Genomic DNA, 18,028 nt, shown 5'->3' on the forward strand with positions numbered 1-18,028 from the left:
ATGCTAAACAGACTGAAAGTGGGACTAATGAAAGTGCTTTTTAAGATCATCCCACCTTAAACCTTAGAATAGACATGGCTTTAAATGATGACTTCATTCACCCAAAACATAATTAAACTGTGGAATTAATTAGAACTAAATGTTGTTGTTTTTTTAAAACTTGACCATCATCCAACTACAGATCTGAATCTGCTCAATCAAATAGATATAAGCTGTATTCAGTCAGTCTACTTGTGATGGCGTCTTTATGCTGATTTGATCAACCTGCTTCTGTACCCTGATCGGTTCTTGTCACTGTCTTTATGACAGCCGGTTATAGCGTTAAAGCCACTGATTATTATTATGTTATGCCCGGTGAATGTGTTCTGTTACTACCAGTCATTCGCCGTCCCACTCATCAGCTGTAATGCTACAGAGACACAGAGGTTTAGGTTTCAATGTGCGCTTGTAGCATGTTTATGTTTAGTCTGCCTGCCAGCGACGCTGTAAGTGAGGTCCCGCTCTGACTTCTCTCCCAGTGGGTCTCACTTCAGTTCAGAACAAGCAACCCAAATGCATTATTGCATTCATCCATTTTGGCCACAATGGCGATGATGCATTTCAAATAATGTGATCAGCTGACACACGTCTCCATGTCCAAACTTTAAAAACACTGATTCGTAATATTGCAAGATTACACTGCACACATTGTGAGAGTGAAGCAACTATTTAAAGAATTCAAATCTTATTTTGAATTGTTTGAATCCTATTTTTCACTTTTGAAACAGCAGTTTACATTTATGAAATTTTTCTTTTCAACCTCTCACATTTTAGTTTTCTGTTATGAATGAAAGAATGAATCATTTCAATGAATGAGTGTTTATTTTTCAAGTCAGCTCATATTTACATGATCCATCCTTCATATAATTATTCAGAAACATAACTCACAACGAGCCAAACAGTCCTGCATGTTAACCCACCACCATCTAAAAGCACTATGAGTATCTAAGCTCATAGGAGGTCGTCTTGTGTTCACTCATAACAGCTGTGTGTCCCGTTAAAAGGCTGTTGAGCAAGGCACTAAAACCTACGGTGTATCGCTGCAAGCCAGTGTGTAGGAGCTCCGACTTAATAACTCAAATATGAATTAAAGGAAACGTTGCACCACTTTTACCACCAAGATGAATGTCTACAAAAAGTAAATGAACACCATTACGTTTGACTCTTTCTTGCCTTTAGAGTTTTTTTTTGCTACCAAACCCATAGAAAGAATGATAGTAAGAGGAGTTATCATGGAAATACCACAGAATGCAAACACATCCCCCCCTTTCCCCTCGGAGAATCAGACAGAAATGGAAGAGGGGGGGGGGCAGCAGAGATGAAGGGTAGTGAGAACGCATGAGTGCTATAGAGCGTCAAGGGATAATTATGGTTAATTGCTGCTTTCTGGATGTGGAGTCTGCATTCAAAGAAAGTGACTAACCACGGGCTTTAAGACGATAGAGACCTTTACGAGGCAGACGGCTGGGCTCAGGAGATCGCTTTGAAATACACGAGATGCTATCAAGTGTTTATGACAGGTGGGGATATGAAAGCTACTTTGAAATTATGAAAGGAATGTCTACTAGTGTGTGCTACTAGTTTAAAGTTTACGTCCCTGTGGTTTCATATTGTCTCAGCAAACAGAATCAGTGGCTTTACTCGGCAAAGAATGTGGTGTTCATATTGTTGTGGACTTTCAGGGTTTTTTTTCCCATAAAAGTGAGCCATACGCTTCAGACATGCATGTTAGAACTGTAAAATGCAATGTGATACAATGACCTTCCAGTAAAGCTCATGATGTTCAGCTATTGTCACTTTTGAGATGGTAGTTTGTGTTGTTGTGTTGTTATTTTGTTCAGCAGCATTCCTTACAGGCTTAAAGAGCTGATCCGACTAACGTATATCCAAACAGGGCTAACTTTTAAAAGTGGCTGCAACGCTGACGACCAGGCATCAGCTTTTGGTTGTCGAAACTCAAAACATGTCGATTTATAATTCACCTTATATTTTGAGTAAATAAAATACTGCAGTTATGCTTCAGCTTAATAAATAAAACCTGACATAAAATAATACAAGCTTTGTTACAGTCACCAAACAAAAAGAGTTTTGTGTTTTATCTGATACATTCCTGGTATATAAGATAGCAGTGGTTCTTCACAGACTCCTCAGAAGTGATTCTAGCGAGTCACCGGTTGTCCATCCGTTCTCTCCATTTTAAATGTTGGTCTTCTGGACCTTTGTTCTGATTCCCACCACCGGGTCTTGGATTGTGGGTCCCTCAAGTGACGCCAACATCAGCTTGTCCATCACCTCTACTTTGAGAGAAGACCTGCAGTCTGTCTGGATTACTGCTGAGACAGCTGATTCCCCTCTCACATACAGCTGAAGAGACAGAGATGCACGTTTTGCTCTTTGCTGTCCTTATATTTTATATGATAAAAAGGACAAGAATTGGTTGACAAGTTCTCAAAATTGTCAACCTTTATCGAGCCCTGACATAGTGTGATGTTATTCCTCTGTGCCATAGAGCTCCAGTGCTGTTCCACAAAGATGAATCACATATGAACCACACTGTTGGGTCACATGTTGCTTGAATATGAAAAACATGGCAACCATAGTTTTTTATTTATTTTTATCAATCCCACATGCAGCATCCTGCTGCCGTGAATCCACTTTTATTACCTGAAGGTATTCTGAAGGTTTTTACAGAGGGGATGCTCATTTATCATTCATAGCCGCATTTATACAATAGTTATACATGAAAATGGCTGTTGACAGTAATTTCTGATTTATGGAGTGATACAAAGTGATGTAAAAACTTTGTCTCTAATATGTCGACAAAATGAATCAAGAATTTTGAACCTGGGTTTATCCAGTGTTGACATTTCTGGTCAGGAAATGTATTTAATAAGATATTGCCTTATTTGCATATTTAAACATACAATTTTCTCTCTCTCTCTCTCTCTCTCTCTCTCTCTCTCTCTCTCTCTCTCTCTCTCTCTCTCGCTCTCTCTCGGCGCACCTGAGCTCCTGCTGCAAAACAAGGCCACGTGGGGCTGGCCAATCAGAACGAGAGGAGAGCTCCTAGGATTGTGTGAAAGGGGCGTGGTGAGTTGCGCGGACAGAAGCCCGATTGGCTGGCCGAACTCTCACTCTTCTGCCCTCGCACAGCGCGGTGAGTCCCGCTGTCTTTATCTAGCGTTTACCTGAACGGTTCCTCGTGGTTTACAAAGGCCGTCTTTTCATTGACACAGAAGCCAAGACAAGAACGTGTAGAAGTAGAAAAGGTAAAGAACATTTCTCTACCCGCCCTTCTCGCATTGTTTAAAGAGAATCAGACAGAAAACAGGCTTCACTGACCACTCACTCACTCTCAGTTGAGAAGAAAGACTCAATTGTTGTGTGTGTGAGGTGAAATATTTAAAGGTCTATGTATCATTAGAACAGTCAGCTCACACTCTCAGATGTTGAGGACTGAGGGCGCAATTACGCACGCCCTCCGTCTCCCTCTTTTGCCATTCACTCTCTCTCTATTTCCCCCTCTCTCTCTCTCTCTCTCTCTCTCTCTCTCTCTCTCTCTCCACACACACACACACACACACACACACACACACACACACACACATACACACACTCGCTCACTCTCCGTGGGAGTAAGTGTGTAAGTAAAGAAGGAAAGAGGGAAAGAGAGAGAAGAGAGAGAGAGAGAGCGTGATTCCAGGTCTCTCTCTGCTGCTCTCTCCACTTTGGGTACTCGTACCCGGTCTGAGTCAATGGGGCTTTAGCACTAAGGGGTTAAACGTTAAAATAAAATATATTTATTCACCCCGAAACCCCCTTTAGTGTTTAGGTTTTATGCATTGAGACAGACAGACATAAGTGACCCATCAAGGAAAGTCTCCGGGAGAGAGGTAGAGACGTCTCCAGAGGCGTGCCTTTTTTGTCTGTTGCCTCGCAGAAGCTTCAGTCGGGTCCCTGTCGTCGGCTGGCTTTCTGTGAGAGGATAACTTCCACCATATCCTACATTTACAGCTCAACCAGGCCGGCGAACTACTGCAACACTATGGATACTGGAGACTGTCCCTTCCGCAAGAAACGGAGACCATGGCGCATGGACTTCTCATCCTTCGCCTTGGTAACCGTGGCGCTCATCGCGTGCCAAACGACCGTGGTTCGGGCAGGTAAGACGGCCTCTCTTATTTCCAGTTGGGATGTTTATTGTGCGTTTGGCCACCTGTGGGTCTTTTTTTCTCAGTTTGAAACGTCTTCATCTTTCGTTGTCTGCCTGGATTTACCGTGCGTAAAACCTCATCCATTATCGGACACTTGCGCACCTGACTTCTTTTCATTTTCCCAGAGTAATGTGGCCAATCATTGCTCCACAATATTCAAATATGTAAATCTTTTGCGGTTTTTTGCGTTGATACTTGTATATTTAGAAGTGTATATGTTTAATTTCAGTCAAATTCCAAAAGCATTCCAGGGCGATTTGTGTTTCCTAAAGGCCTTATGTGACCATGGTCCCGACATATGGACATTAACAGGGAAATCTAAGTATCCGAAATTAACTTAAACTATTTTCAGCGATGCATATCTTAAGGTCCATCTCATTCAAATAAACGAAGAAAATAATGATACCAACATCCGTTTGTCAGATTATTTGTATCGATAAAGTTATTTTTCTTATCGGGCAGCTGGAATCTGGCCAGCCTTCACACAGACTAAATACGTTATGAAGTCATATTATTTGATTGTTGCTGCAGAGAAACATGTTTTGAATAAAAGTTTGTTGTCGCTATTTTGGACCTCGTTCCCTCAGCTGTGTATCTGCCTGTGCGCGCGCAGCCTGCTGACAGGCAGGCACGTGTTTATTTTGTCATTCTGAACAATATGTTCCAGTTTATCATTCTATAAACTTAATTTCACTTCCAAGAATCCTGCTGATGGTGGGCCCTTCTGTGGCCCCCTCCCACCCGCAGGGGGCCGTGGGTAGGACGGTGCAAACAGCTGCTTCAGTCGCTTTAATCGACTAAACATCCCGTTTGTGAACAATAGTATTGTTTTTGTTCTGTGTTGCAACTGAACGTCGTCCTGTGGGTAAAGTGGGCTGCCAGCAGGGACCGTGCAGGTTGGCTGGGTGTTTACCAGTTCAGCCTGTGCACCGGTCCATCCATCACTGCCTCTGCTCGTCCACGGAGGAGGGGTCTCTGAGATGGAAGGATGTGACAATAAGACCATGGAAAGTTGATTTTGCGTTTTTCCCCCTTGTAGAATAACACTAATGTTTGTATTCTGTTTAATAGTGATAGCAAAGATTAGTACATTGATATTGAGAAGAATGGTTTGTTTACTTTACGGTCTTACGATCCTCTCTCCCCTCACCATCCACAGGTACAGAGTAGTCCGCCTAAAAGGAATGATCTGTATGCGCTGCTGTTCCCTGGTGCACCGCTAGTAGTCTCGACTTATTTTTAACACAGAGGATCCATTGATTCACCTGAACAGCTCAGATCTGACTTAATGCGTAATGCGCCACGGAAATAAATCAAATTAAAGATAAATCCAGAAAGGTGGGGTTTTTTGTAAGTCTAAGTTGAATATGATTTGTGAGGTTTTAATTAACCTTTTAAAATGATGAATTTAGGATTTTTGTTCGACTACAGTGGATCTGAAGCTGGTTGGAAAATGTTTTTTTCTAACTATGGTTTTATGATAATATGATCATGTACAAAACGAAGGCAGGTTTAGTTTACACACAGGAATAAAGTTGCTTTAGAAGTTTCAGTGGACTCTTTATTCCTCGTTTGGAGAGCTAGTGGCAGGGACAGCTTACGGACCAAGGGGGCTTTGTGACATAAATTGCCCTCCTCCAGTGTATTCTTTGGCCCCGTTTCCAATTTCAGATTGCGAGAGGCGATTGCACCTTCCCGTCGTCTCCCGTGTGTATTTTGGAGGCGGAAGACCGAGACATTTTTTGCTTTCTATGAATAGGTTATTATGCGGCGCAGCACCTCGGTCTCAGCGGCGCGGGAGTGAAAGCGTCCAGTGTCTCCGTGTCTATGTGCGCTTTGTACAGTTCTGTTTGTGTGTATGCGTCTGTGAGCTATGGATGTGTCCGTCCCCCCCCCCCCCCCCCCCCATTTCAGGGTGTGGAAAAGTATGCCACATGTATGTGAATGTGCCTCTGTGTGCAACACCTTGTGCAGGTTCTATTTCTCACATTAAAGCATACATTAGAGGCGATGTGCGCGCGGAGGTGTTTATTCTTATATGATAAAAAAAAAAAGATGTGATAATGTGAAATATAAAAAATTGTACCTGTTTTTTTTCTTTTTTAATTGCGTAAATAGTGTCCCTGCGCCCATAATGGATCATATACGCGCGCCGGCCAGATGCGCTGGCGGACCACTGCGTGCGCGCATGCATTCTGTATGCGCGTTCCTGTGCGGGCAGCGTGGTGCAGCCGCGCAGATGTTACGACTATAGCAGCGCCCCACCCAAGCAGTGAAAGACCGATTTAGAGAAGAGCGTGGTCAGAATCTTTCATGTTTATTCTCTCTGCCCTGGGAGAATGAGGAGGAGGAGGAGGAGGAGGCACCCAGAGAGCAGGAGGCCTACAGAAAGGCATGAAAGCTGAGTGTTGTTCAAAGGAGGAAGAAAATCAGAGGGCAATATTTTCTTGACATGGATGTTCCTTAACTTCATTTCAAAGCTGAGCGCTCCTCAAAGGACAGTCTGTCTGGGTTTGGCTAAACGCAACTTAACCCTGCTCTCTCTCTCTCTCTCTCTCTCTCTCTCTCTCTCTCTCTCTCTGCTGGTGAATAGAGCTACTATATTTGGTGGAGCAGCAGGCTTTTGACAGCTCATTGCTGTGGCTGCGTGGTGTTTTCAGTCTGTTGGTCACATGTGACCCAGTCTGGCAGTTTTAACCTTGTCCCTTTGATTTCTCTCCTCTGCCGCCTCGTCATCATTTTCCCATGGGCCCCTGTGGCTCTGGTGATCCACAGACAGTGGCGTGAGGTAGTTATATCAGGCCGCGGTGCATGCTCTTATGACAGGCAATGCATGCTAGTTACTATGTAAAGAAGCACACATACACAAACCATACAGGCTGCACTCATACAGAGTTCGTACCTACGGAAATGAATGTGCTGTAATTTGAAGATGTCCCACAAAATCATTTATTTGTAATGCACGTAATCATGAAGCAGGAAGTATAAAGAAATGCAAAAACCCACACGGGCCGGGAGTGAGGGGACAGTGGGTCGGTCAAACAAAATCCAGTCTTTCACCCAGAGGACAGCCGTTCGTTCCCCGTGTGAAAGGAGAAGTCAACGTAGATTTATTTCTCACGTGACTGCCGTACTTCAGTAACGACATTTCCGTATTTATTTTAACCCAAACCACAATCTTTTCCTAAACCTAACTAAGTTGTTTCCCATGAAGACGAAAATGTATTTTGAAAAGACTGTATGTATGTAATGAGTGGATATTTTTTACCAACAATTGTAGGGTTTTACAATGGAATGAGTTGCTCAGGCTGTGGTGCTGGGATCAGCTCTCTCTGTACATATTTCTCAGCAGCCATCATTAGATCAGTTTATAGTCAACTTCATCACTCAGAGTACTGCAGGAAGACCTCGTATAAAAACTTTCCCTCCACTCAAAATGGCCTGTTTTTGTCTTAGGTTAGCATCTATTCATTTCCACCAGTTTACAGCCAGGTATGTGAAGACTGTGACAGCTTTAGGCTCAGTTTATTGATGATTATTAAGTATCAGTTTGGATTTCCTATTCATATCCAACACTTCCCTGTGTAATCAGGAGTGTTGAAAGGCTCAGGTATGCTTCATGCCGGACACCCTCACCATCGCTCTCAGTCTCTCAGCGGCATCAAACACAGATGAATGGCATGAGACCCAGACTGTGGTTGTGAAATCAAAACGAACAGAAGTCAAAGCCGAGACACACGAAGACACTCGTGAGGCCTCGGTTCTGAACCGCGTCGTCCCCTCAGACTGGAGGAAAAAAAAATCCTTACTGCAGACCTAAGGGAGCACAGCGAGTAGCAGATGATTCAACGGTGATGATTTAGTGGTGTGTGTGTGTGTGTGTGTGTGTGTGTGTGTGTGGGTGTGGGTGTGGGTGGGTGTGGGTGTGGGTGTGGATGGTTAGGCGTCGTTCCTCCATGGCATTCTGTTTCAGCAGAAGATGTACAAGGACTGCAGGAGAGTGTGCCATCTGTATAATGACAGGCTGCCTATGGGAGTCTATTCCTAGTCACTGGTATTCTGGTGCGTAGGAGGATGCGGAGACCAGCTGTGTGCTCCTGCATGTAACGTTAATGTACATCTCTTTTCCAGACATCACTGCCGTCGGCCCATTTGAAAATAGTTTGAGATGGTCGTTTGACCGGGACGAGCGGGAAAGTGTGGCTCTTCAGTCCATCAGGTATTAGGAGACGGAGTAGGGTTTCAAGTTTAGAAGACATCACAGGGAAGTACTTACCTGTCTGTGCAACTTCATAACTTATCTGCACATCAGCACAGACACATCAATGGCTCTTCGGCGGCCCTCTAATTTGTGACAGTCGGTCACAGGGAAGCGCTGCCTGTCTCCCGGTGCTGGTACAGTAGGTCTTGTGGTGTCAGGATCCACCCTCAGGTCCAAACTAAGACTGTGGCCTCCAGCCCTGAAACCACACGAGACTCCAGCACGACACACGTTGGCAGCGTCGGACCGGCTCGGACCGGCTCGGACCACATAATGGCACACGGGGGACAGCAGAGGACTTTTTTGGCCGTGTGCTGGCAGCAGCTCCCCAAATGGAGGGAATGAAGAAACCACATAAGGCTGCAGCGCAGTAATTGTTGCCGCTGAACTGTAGTGGCGGATAAACCACACAGACTGTGGGATTCATTAGTGGAGGTACTTATTAGTGCTGATGGAAGCAGGTGTGAAAAGAAAAAGCACAGGATCTGGTGATCATGTTCACAGAGAAATAAAATATGTCACAGAGGTGTTCTTTGAATACTTGATAAAGGTTTGGGCCTGGAATGCAGATTGATTCTGGTTATCCATTAACATGTAAATTACTGAAATGTTTGGACCCACTTGTCTTCTTGGTGTATATAGAAGATGCACTGTGAGATGAACAATGCTCCACTTTCCCTCTAGTTCTGTGTCCTCTCCAAAAGACCAGTAAAAACACGTCATAGACATCCAGCTAACCTTCAGTCATCTGAAACCTGCTTTCCAGATTGCTGCCTGTCATGCTTCACGTTGTCTCTTTTACTCAGTCTGTAAGACTGTGTGGCAGGGCAGACATTAGTGCGCTGCAGGATTGATGTATGTCTGTAGACCAACCAGGAAGTTAGCGTCACACTGGCTCCCTCGACAAGGAGCCAATGGGATTCTTCCACTGGATTTTTGATTGCTGCAGAAAATAAGCTCTGAGGCAAACAAAGGTGATGATACGTTTTGTTCAGCGAGATAATCTTTTATGACTTTTGAAACGCGAATGCAACCTATGAACTACACCACGGTCACATGACTTCATGTCACCGCTAAGATAAAGGAGGACTAGTGTTCCAGTGATCTCATGTAGCCTCTTGTTAACCGTCTCCATTAAGACACGTCAAAGCTTCTAAACTCACCAGAGGGGTGTTCACTGACCTGTTTTATGTCGTTAAAATCTCTTAAGCTTGTGTTAACAACAGAACTTATTTCAGGCATCTAACCAAAAACCCATTCAATAAACACATTGACTTCTAAACGAGGAAAACAGAAAGGCAGACACTCATTTCCAGGTTTGGAGGACTCATTCTTGCAGCGCTCTTATGTCTCATAATGAACTCCCTCGTGAGTTCTTTTGTTTCGATAAGTAGCCGCACAGTTTGTGTTTGAATTATATGACTGACCTCAACTTTCAGATTCATTTTTGATCGTCTGATCTCTTGTTCTTTGATTCTGAACTCCTCCAGGTTTTCTCCATGGTGTTATTGGAGGAGTTCATTGAGACATCTGTGATGCAGGATCACCTCAGTCAGTAATAAGCTCCCTCTCCCCTTTCCTATAACACACATCCAGTGCTGCTCTTTCCCCTCTCAGAGCAGCTAGTCACACACTGGCCCATGGCATGCCTTCTACATGATAATCAACACCACACTGACAAACCAACCCCTCATTTTATACCATATAAATAATGCAAAGTCTAATCACCCCCTTTTTACAGCATGGGTACTCATAATGGATTTTCTGTCTGTGTACAGAAGGCTTTATAAATAAATCGTAACTACAGAGCACCATGTTGAAAATTACTACCTGCAGCAGCTTGTGCCCCGAGCCGCCTTGGTCAGCTGGGTGGATGACTGGAGTTTACTTTACGCCTTCTTTTGGTTTTATATTTAACTTTTGTAATGGATGATGCCTTCTGGATATCTTATTCTCATCTCAGGCCTCTGAAAAACCTGCCATCTTGGTTTACTATTAGAGGAGACTCAAATATTAAGACAGAAGATTGTGTGTGTGTGTGTGTGTGTGCGTGCGTGCGTGTGTGTGTGTGTGTGTGTGTGTGTGTGTGTGTGTGTGTGTGTGTGTGTGTGTGTGTTAATCCAGTCATTCCCAAACACGAGTCACGAGAGATAAATCGCTAAATAAATTAGCAGAAATTCTTCCATAGTCTTTTGTTTCATATTTATATCTGCAGTACACCTTTTAGCCACATGAGGGAGCCTGAATGTTCATATTGTTCTGATAGTTGTAGTCTACTTATAACATTGAATCTAATATAAAAGGCTGGCGTACCTTGTGTTAGTTTGACTGAACAGAGGAAATGAAAAGAGTGAGATAGCCTGTTAACTCCAGCTGAATGCATTTATTTGGTCCCATTTATAAATATTAACATGCATAAAACAAAGTTGTGCTTCATCAAACGGGTATCTCTTCAAAATGGCTGGTTCACCTATTTAGGGTGATACAGGGTGATACAAAAATGGCAGTAAAAATGGTCAATTTGCACACAAAGTCTCTCTCCTCATGATTCACAGATAAGGCCTATAGAGAATTGGGTCGCGATGGTTTGTCTTTCTTTCTTTTCTTTTTTTAAAGTGACTCCCCACAGAAACCCTGTTAACCTGTGGTCAATATTGCACGTCCCTCTTGCTCTGCGTGTCTAACAATGTGGCCGTTGTGCAAAGGGGAGAGGTGAGGGGTCAGCGTGTCAGCTGGAGTGTGTGTCTGGTATTTGGCACAGCTGTACCAAAAGAGGAAAAGCACACACATGCACATACACACACACAAGCAGAAATCATTAAACAGAGCATCTAAGGCAGAAAGCCCAGGAGAGGAAATAAAGGTTTTCAGTTGTCTCCTCACACAGGTCTGCAGTGACCCAGGACTCATGCAACCTGCTCAGGTTTCAACCTGGAACATTAAATCACTGTGTTAAAGGACCATCTTTTTATTCTTGATTTTGAGCTTGAGTTGTCCACGGTGTCCAACAAATAGTGTTTATTCCTAATATTTAATAACATGGGGTCATTTAATGTTTCACGTTGCCTTTAGGAGAAACCCAGCTCGCTGAATCCCTGCACGCTTCCACGACACATCAGAGATTCTCTCCCTGATGTGTCGTGTGCATGCAGAGTCTATCTGTGTGTCCAGACAGAAGGTGTGTGTGTGTGTGTGTGTGTGTGTGTGTGTGTGTATATGTGTGTGTGTGTGTGTGTGTGTGTGTGTGTGTGTGTGTGTTTGTGTGTGTTTTCTGTTAGTCAAGTTGTTCACCCTGTTAGCTGACAGAGTGTACAGACTGTCTTCAGTAGTTCAGTAAGCATTAGCATTGTTTATCTGTCACTCCTGTGAGCGTGTGTGTTTGCATGGTGTGTGTACTCATAAACACCTGTATATGTATGTGTGTGTGTGTGTGTGTGTGTGTGTGTGTGTGTGTGTGTGTGTGTGTGTGTGTGTGTGTGTGTGTGTGTGTGTGTGTGTGTGTGTGTGTGTGGTTCCTTCCAGACCTCAACAACCTGGATACTCTCTGTGTTAACGGTGAATGAAATCTGTTCAACTCCATCTAGTGGCGGCTGAGGAGAACTACAGTATTTCAACCTGCTGAAATCCTCTGCTGTGTTATCGGCACGCCTCGTTTTATAGTGTGACTGCCAACCTAGGCATCACATGTGTTTTCTATCAGGTTGTAATAAGCTGGTTGATCTGCATGTTTGGTCAGTTGTGGATCTATAGAACAGAGTGGGTAACAGTGATAGCTTTGTTTCAGCCCTGAGGCACCTGTATTCACCTATTACAGGGCTTAAAATAAACAAAAGAAAATTAGAAGAACTTTCAGAAAGGAAACACCACAGGGATTGTGCAAGATTGTCCCCAATATCCGAACCATTTCATATTCAATTAAGACTCAATTTTAGTCATTAAGGCACTATTTTAATGTCCTGTGATCAGTCTCAAAAGCGGCCTTTTTCACTGCAGCCAGCTGTCAGTAGGGGGAACTGTACATGCTACTGTAATCTCTACCTACAGCACCGGTTGTAACGAGGGAGCCCTGTCTCCTGTCTTAATGACAGCAGTGTGATTGGCCCGCCTTTACATCAAAAGGCTGCAGCCATCTGCGAGCGCTTATGGTAAGAAAGAGTGCTGGAGTGGGAAGAGGGGGGACGAAAGAAAGCAAAGAGAGAGAGAGTTTGTTCCTCCTGGCTTTCTGTTTTTCTACCTTGTCTAGTTTCATATTTGCCTCCCTTCGTGAGCTGTGTTGGTGTGTTTTTTTCTTTCTGCCCGGGTTGTGTGTGAGTGTGTACCTCTGCGGCCCCCGCGTGTTATTTCTGTGGGTGTGTTTTTGTCGTGATTGTGGTCCTCCAGGCAGGAAGGGCCCCGGCTGCAGATGTGAGCTGGGCAGGCAGCGGGGGGAACAGAGCGGCACATTGTGCTGGGCGTACTGGGGGAGCTCGGGCTGCAATCTGATCCAGTATCCTGCCATCACAGAACCACACTGTCTACTGTCACTGCCTGACCCCCCAACACACACACACACACACACACACACACACACACACACACACACATACTCCACCTCTGCCTGAACCTCTCTCTCCCTCCTTTCCTCCCTCGACCTCTTTCTCATTCCCAGCATTCCTTTGCGGACCTGTCTTGAAAAGTAGGAGAAGAAAGTTTGGACTTTGCACGCAAAGTCTGTAAAAAACATGAAACCATGTCCATTTATGAATCTTCCACTTTGAATATTGTGACTTATTAATGCAAATCTTAGAGTCCAGTCAAAAGTGCTGCAGGGATGATGGATTTTTGGAGGAAGTTATCATCACGCTGGTTCCCCTGACAAAAAGCCAGTGGGATTTCACTCACTAACCTCTGTTCCTTTTCGACTTCAAGCAGCTGTTTTGAGGGTTTTAACTTTCTGTTAGCGTAGCATCACAATACCTCTCAATCTACCTCTCACATATTGCTGATACGTCCTTCCCTTCCTCACCCCATGTCTTCCTCTTACTCCCCCCCACACTTCCTCTCTCTCTCTGTCTCTGGTGTAGAGTGACGGTAACAGGCCGTGGTCTAGACGCCCAGAGGCAATATTAACGCACCATTTGCTCTGTCTGAATAAATATTACCACCTGTGGGCCCGTTTGACTAACTGTTAAATCCGAGACGCTGGGTGTCACCTAAACACAAGAGCTGCGGATGGGATCGCTGTGGTTTTTAGGACAAACACAAGAAAACTTCACATTAGAGCTCGATATAAATCTGCTGTTAGGGCTTTATATTGCAGTGTGTACATTATAAAGTATTATGAGTCTTTGACTATGGCTCTATGTGTGACGTTAATGTGCATGCAGGAGCTTTCATTTAGTTTCTGATGGACAGCTGTGCCTCCTATTGCTGACACACTGGTGTTGAATAAGAGTGATGCATGAGCTGCATCCGTCGCTGGCTTTGCCCTTTGCAGCTCCTTACTGTAGCAGTATGTGATATATATTCAGCAAAAGTGGCCCAAGTCATCATTTCTGCATAAATGTGAAAAGAGCCTAGAAATGAGGGTTTATTAATGGGGCTGTTGAATGAAAAATGAAAACAGAAGTTTTTGCAGGCTGCTTGGCGTGAGGGCTTGGTTGTTATCTTTCCATCAAAGCTGTAGTTTTTACAGCAGCAATGCATCACTGCCACCATACGTTTATTATGAGAAGGGCCATAGCACACAAAGCTGGCTGTAAATGAACTTCGTTGGCTGTCTCTGGTGCAGCACACACGCATAGGGGCTGGCCAAGTGTGAGGGAGGATAACTGAGCTCAGGAAACACTGTTCAACTTTATAACTGCCTCACTTCAAAACCATAAGGACCCATGGACATGTTGTGTCTAAGGTAGACTTTATAATAACATTTGATTTGGTGCACAAAGCACATTAATAGAGCAGAAAACAACTATTTGCTGTGTAAAAACGGAGTGGAGGGATGCCAACATGAACAGAGAATGAAGTCACTCTCATTCTGTTGGTACCCGAGCTTCTCACAGCCGGGGCGTTTTAGTGCACCTGAGCGTAAACTAACCGAATTATGTTTCAGATTGTCAGTTCATTCAGGACGTTTCCAAAACTGTAAGTCTTTAGAGGACAGAGAGAAAACACTGAGCGCTGAACCTCAAGTCTCTGTGACTGAGCTTTTCCGTCTCCCTCTGTAGTATTGCTACTTTTTAATTTCTATGTGCTGTTTAGCTCATGAAGGGGAATTAATTATGACATTGCTTTTATCCAACTTGTCTTACACTACAGCATTTATTGTATTTATTGTCAGTGGTCATGTAGGGAATCGAACCCTGAACTCCTGAGCTTTTCAAAGTGAAACACGCAGACTGACGCAGTGCCTTTGAGCAATGTGAGGGAGCCGACGAGGTAAACCCCCGTTCAGACTGAGGGTGGAGAAACAGACTGGTTGACCTCAGCGTGTGAAAGTGGAGACAGGATGTGAGCCTGGTGGTACAGTCAATGTGTGTGTGTGTGTGTGTGTGTGTGTGTGTGTTCATGTGATATTAGGATGTATACTGAATACCTGGTGTGTGTGTGTGTGTGTGTGTGTGTGTGTGTGTGTGTGTGTGTGTGTCATGTGAAGCTGTGAAATGCTTGTCTATCCTCAAACATTCATTTGACTCAGCACTATCACATCAACGGCCACTTGTTTCCTGATAAATGTGAGCAGAATAGAGGGAACTGTCTCCGCTCCCATTTAAACTGAGCTCTACTGTACCTGCCCTGCAGTGGTTCACATATGTGGCCTGGACTCTGGCCCATTTGCTCCTGCACAGTGCTACCTTTCTTACATTATGCCTGAATGTACAGTGGGAGCCATTGTGGACTGTACCTGTACCTGCTCCTGTGAGGCATTTAGTAGAAGAACATCTAAGATTGCTTGCGAGGTTCACTTTTTTTTGATCCTCTGGGCAAAGTTAGGTCAGCAAAGAATGGCTGCAGTGAAAGATAAAACTGTCCTCTAGTTTTCATTCAGCAACATTGTAGAGGAGTCTGGAGTTTGAGGAAATACCTGGATATATTTAAGATGTGCTCATTTTCAGGTTCATACTACTCTTTCTTTAAAACACCCTCCCGAAAAATCCCAGTCTGCTCTGATTGGCTTGTGAGAAACATATATGGCGCACCTTTGCAAATGTAGTTCTCAAGCCGTGGCCGGTGTATTCTAATGATGATGGAAGGGGAGCCTCCTCCGAACGGCTTGTTGAATCACATGTCGATACCCAAATGTGTGTGCACAAGCACTTCATGATACATCCCCTGTAATGTAATTGATCATTTGTCTTTTTAATCTGTTTTAGGGTTTATGTAAAACTACACCGGTCATATCTGTTTAACTCATCATCAATGCAGAACAGTTATATACCTCTAAATCCAAAAATGTAATGACGACTTTCTTCTCTTCCTCAGACCCAGTGGATGTGTTGCGGGCTCTGCAGGTTCCCTCTCTCCCCGAGGGCGTGAAGAAAGTCCCCGGCTTCTGCACATCCCGCCGCTCCGGCAGCCCCGACCACGCTTACCGCATCACCAAGAAGGCCCAGATCTCTGCCCCCACCAAGCAGCTCTTCTCAGGTAGGCTTCGACCGGACGGGGCCGAGGCCGTTTGACTGTTTGGAGAGACTGCCACTCGATCACTTTATAAAAACACATCAAAATCTGGGTTTCTTAAAGGCGTCTATCCATTTGTGATTACATGTTCATCATGTTTGAGGACTTTAGGAAGCTCCAAGCTGAACCACAGAGAATTATACTACATTACAATCCTTTTAATGTTAAATCCAACCACTGTAATATTTGGTTTACAGAATTATTTTACAGTAAAGCAACTGATTCACTAGATGGGCTCTTTATTTTCTCTTCATATGTTGATGCTTTCATGGCAGTGTCAGTTTTTCCCAAGTAAATATAGACATTGTTTTATTTAGAACCTGATTTGTAACACAAAAGTTACTTAATATAAATAAGAACATTTGTTGGGCATGTATGTATATCCAGACTTATTAATGTGCCAGCGCCGTACGTTACACCAGTACCACAGCACACTGTAGGATGGGCTTAATATTGAACATGTTTACGGTGAATTCCAGAGTGAAGAAACCTACATTTATAATGACGGGTCGCTCTTTATGTTTGGATGTATTTTAAACGGAACGCTGTGGTGCCCCATGTTAGATTGCTCATGGATATAAAGTATAATTATGTGTTGCAGTGGAACTGTGTGGGAGAGCCATAACAAATTAACGTAAGAATACTGTCTGACACCCCGGAGTAAGGAGCGAAAAAGAGAAAGTGCCACTTATGTGGTTGTGAAGAAATCCTCAAAAGTCAAAGCTGATTTTCACCTCATTCTCTGAGGGTTAGCTGCCTCCCGTCTCCTGCTCTGCCCACCTGTTATTACATGTTTTCATCCTCTCTGCCAGCTGCACACGGACTAACTCTGATATTCTGGAATCAGTTGATCCTGCGTCAGAGCCTCTTGCTTTAATCACGTTGAGCTTTAAGTTTGTTTTTGCACTTTCTTACCCATCTTTCATCCTACTTCTCTATTCTTGTGTCGTTCTTCCTTAGCCATAACGTGTTCCTCTGTCCTGCTTGAAACCCATTTCTTTTGCCTTCTCTTTCCTCCCTTTTCACCTCCCTCTCCTGCTTCCCTTCTTTTACATCAGTCAACTTACAGTCCAGCTATTCTTTGGCTCTTTTGTCAGTTCCTGCCTCCTTCTCCTCATTTTTGTTTCTTGTCTTAAAATAGGCCAGTCTTGTAATGACCCATGTTTGTGATCTAACCCTTTGCTTCTTTCATTGTCTCTCTCTCCTCCCATCCCTCATCAACAGGTCGATTCCCGGAGAACTTCTCCATCATGGCTCTGGTTAAGGCCCAAGCTGGTCTCCAGGCCTTCCTCCTCTCCATCTACAGCGAGCAGGGCATCCAGCAGCTGGGCATTGAAATGGGACGCTCCCCTGTTTTCCTGTACGAGGACCAGAACGGCAAGCCGGCCCCCGAGGACTACCCACTGTTCAAAGGCGTCAACCTGGCCGATGGCAAGTCAGTAACCAGCAACAACCAGTTTGTGACTGGTTGAGACGACACGTTTGGGGTCATGTGGGTGTGAGTGGTTGGGAGTAGTATGCGTGAGTGTCGGTTGGAACGCATGTGTGATTCGAGGGTTGGTTTGATGCCCTATAAATCAGGCCTGTCGTCACAGTACACATTTATTCGCCTTCGGTTCCTCCTCCCTGTCTCTAGGTGGCATCGCATCGCTATCTCTGTTTCAAAGAAAAATGTGACTCTGCTGCTGGACTGCAAGAAGAAGATGACCCGCCCCCTGCCCCGCGGCAACAACGCAGAGGTCGACACCAATGGCATCACGGTGTTTGGAGCCCGTCTGCTTGATGAGGAGGTTTTCCAGGTGAGGACCTGTTTAAGCATAATGTGCAAGAGATATGTGGTTGTTGGTTAGGTGGC

General features: G+C 44.3%; 1 protein-coding gene across 1 annotated transcript in view; it reads left to right on the top strand.

Moving 5' to 3' along the window:
- Positions 1 to 4,084: 4,084 nt before the first annotated feature.
- The window catches only part of col11a2 (collagen, type XI, alpha 2), a 48,668-nt gene continuing 34,724 nt past the window's right edge, over positions 4,085 to 18,028 (top strand). Inside the window, 9 exon segments of the mRNA XM_068711495.1 lie at positions 4,085 to 4,202; positions 8,197 to 8,253; positions 8,385 to 8,472; positions 8,673 to 8,823; positions 10,005 to 10,065; positions 12,895 to 13,026; positions 15,976 to 16,137; positions 17,398 to 17,608; positions 17,810 to 17,972. Of these exon segments, the coding sequence (XP_068567596.1) occupies positions 4,085 to 4,202; positions 8,197 to 8,253; positions 8,385 to 8,472; positions 8,673 to 8,823; positions 10,005 to 10,065; positions 12,895 to 13,026; positions 15,976 to 16,137; positions 17,398 to 17,608; positions 17,810 to 17,972 (1,143 nt within the window).

This window comes from Cebidichthys violaceus, unplaced genomic scaffold, assembly GCF_023349555.1.
Source record: "Cebidichthys violaceus isolate CVI_PGR_0920_01 unplaced genomic scaffold, fCebVio1.0.p SCAF_16, whole genome shotgun sequence".
Classification (NCBI taxonomy): Eukaryota; Metazoa; Chordata; class Actinopteri; order Perciformes; family Stichaeidae; genus Cebidichthys; species Cebidichthys violaceus.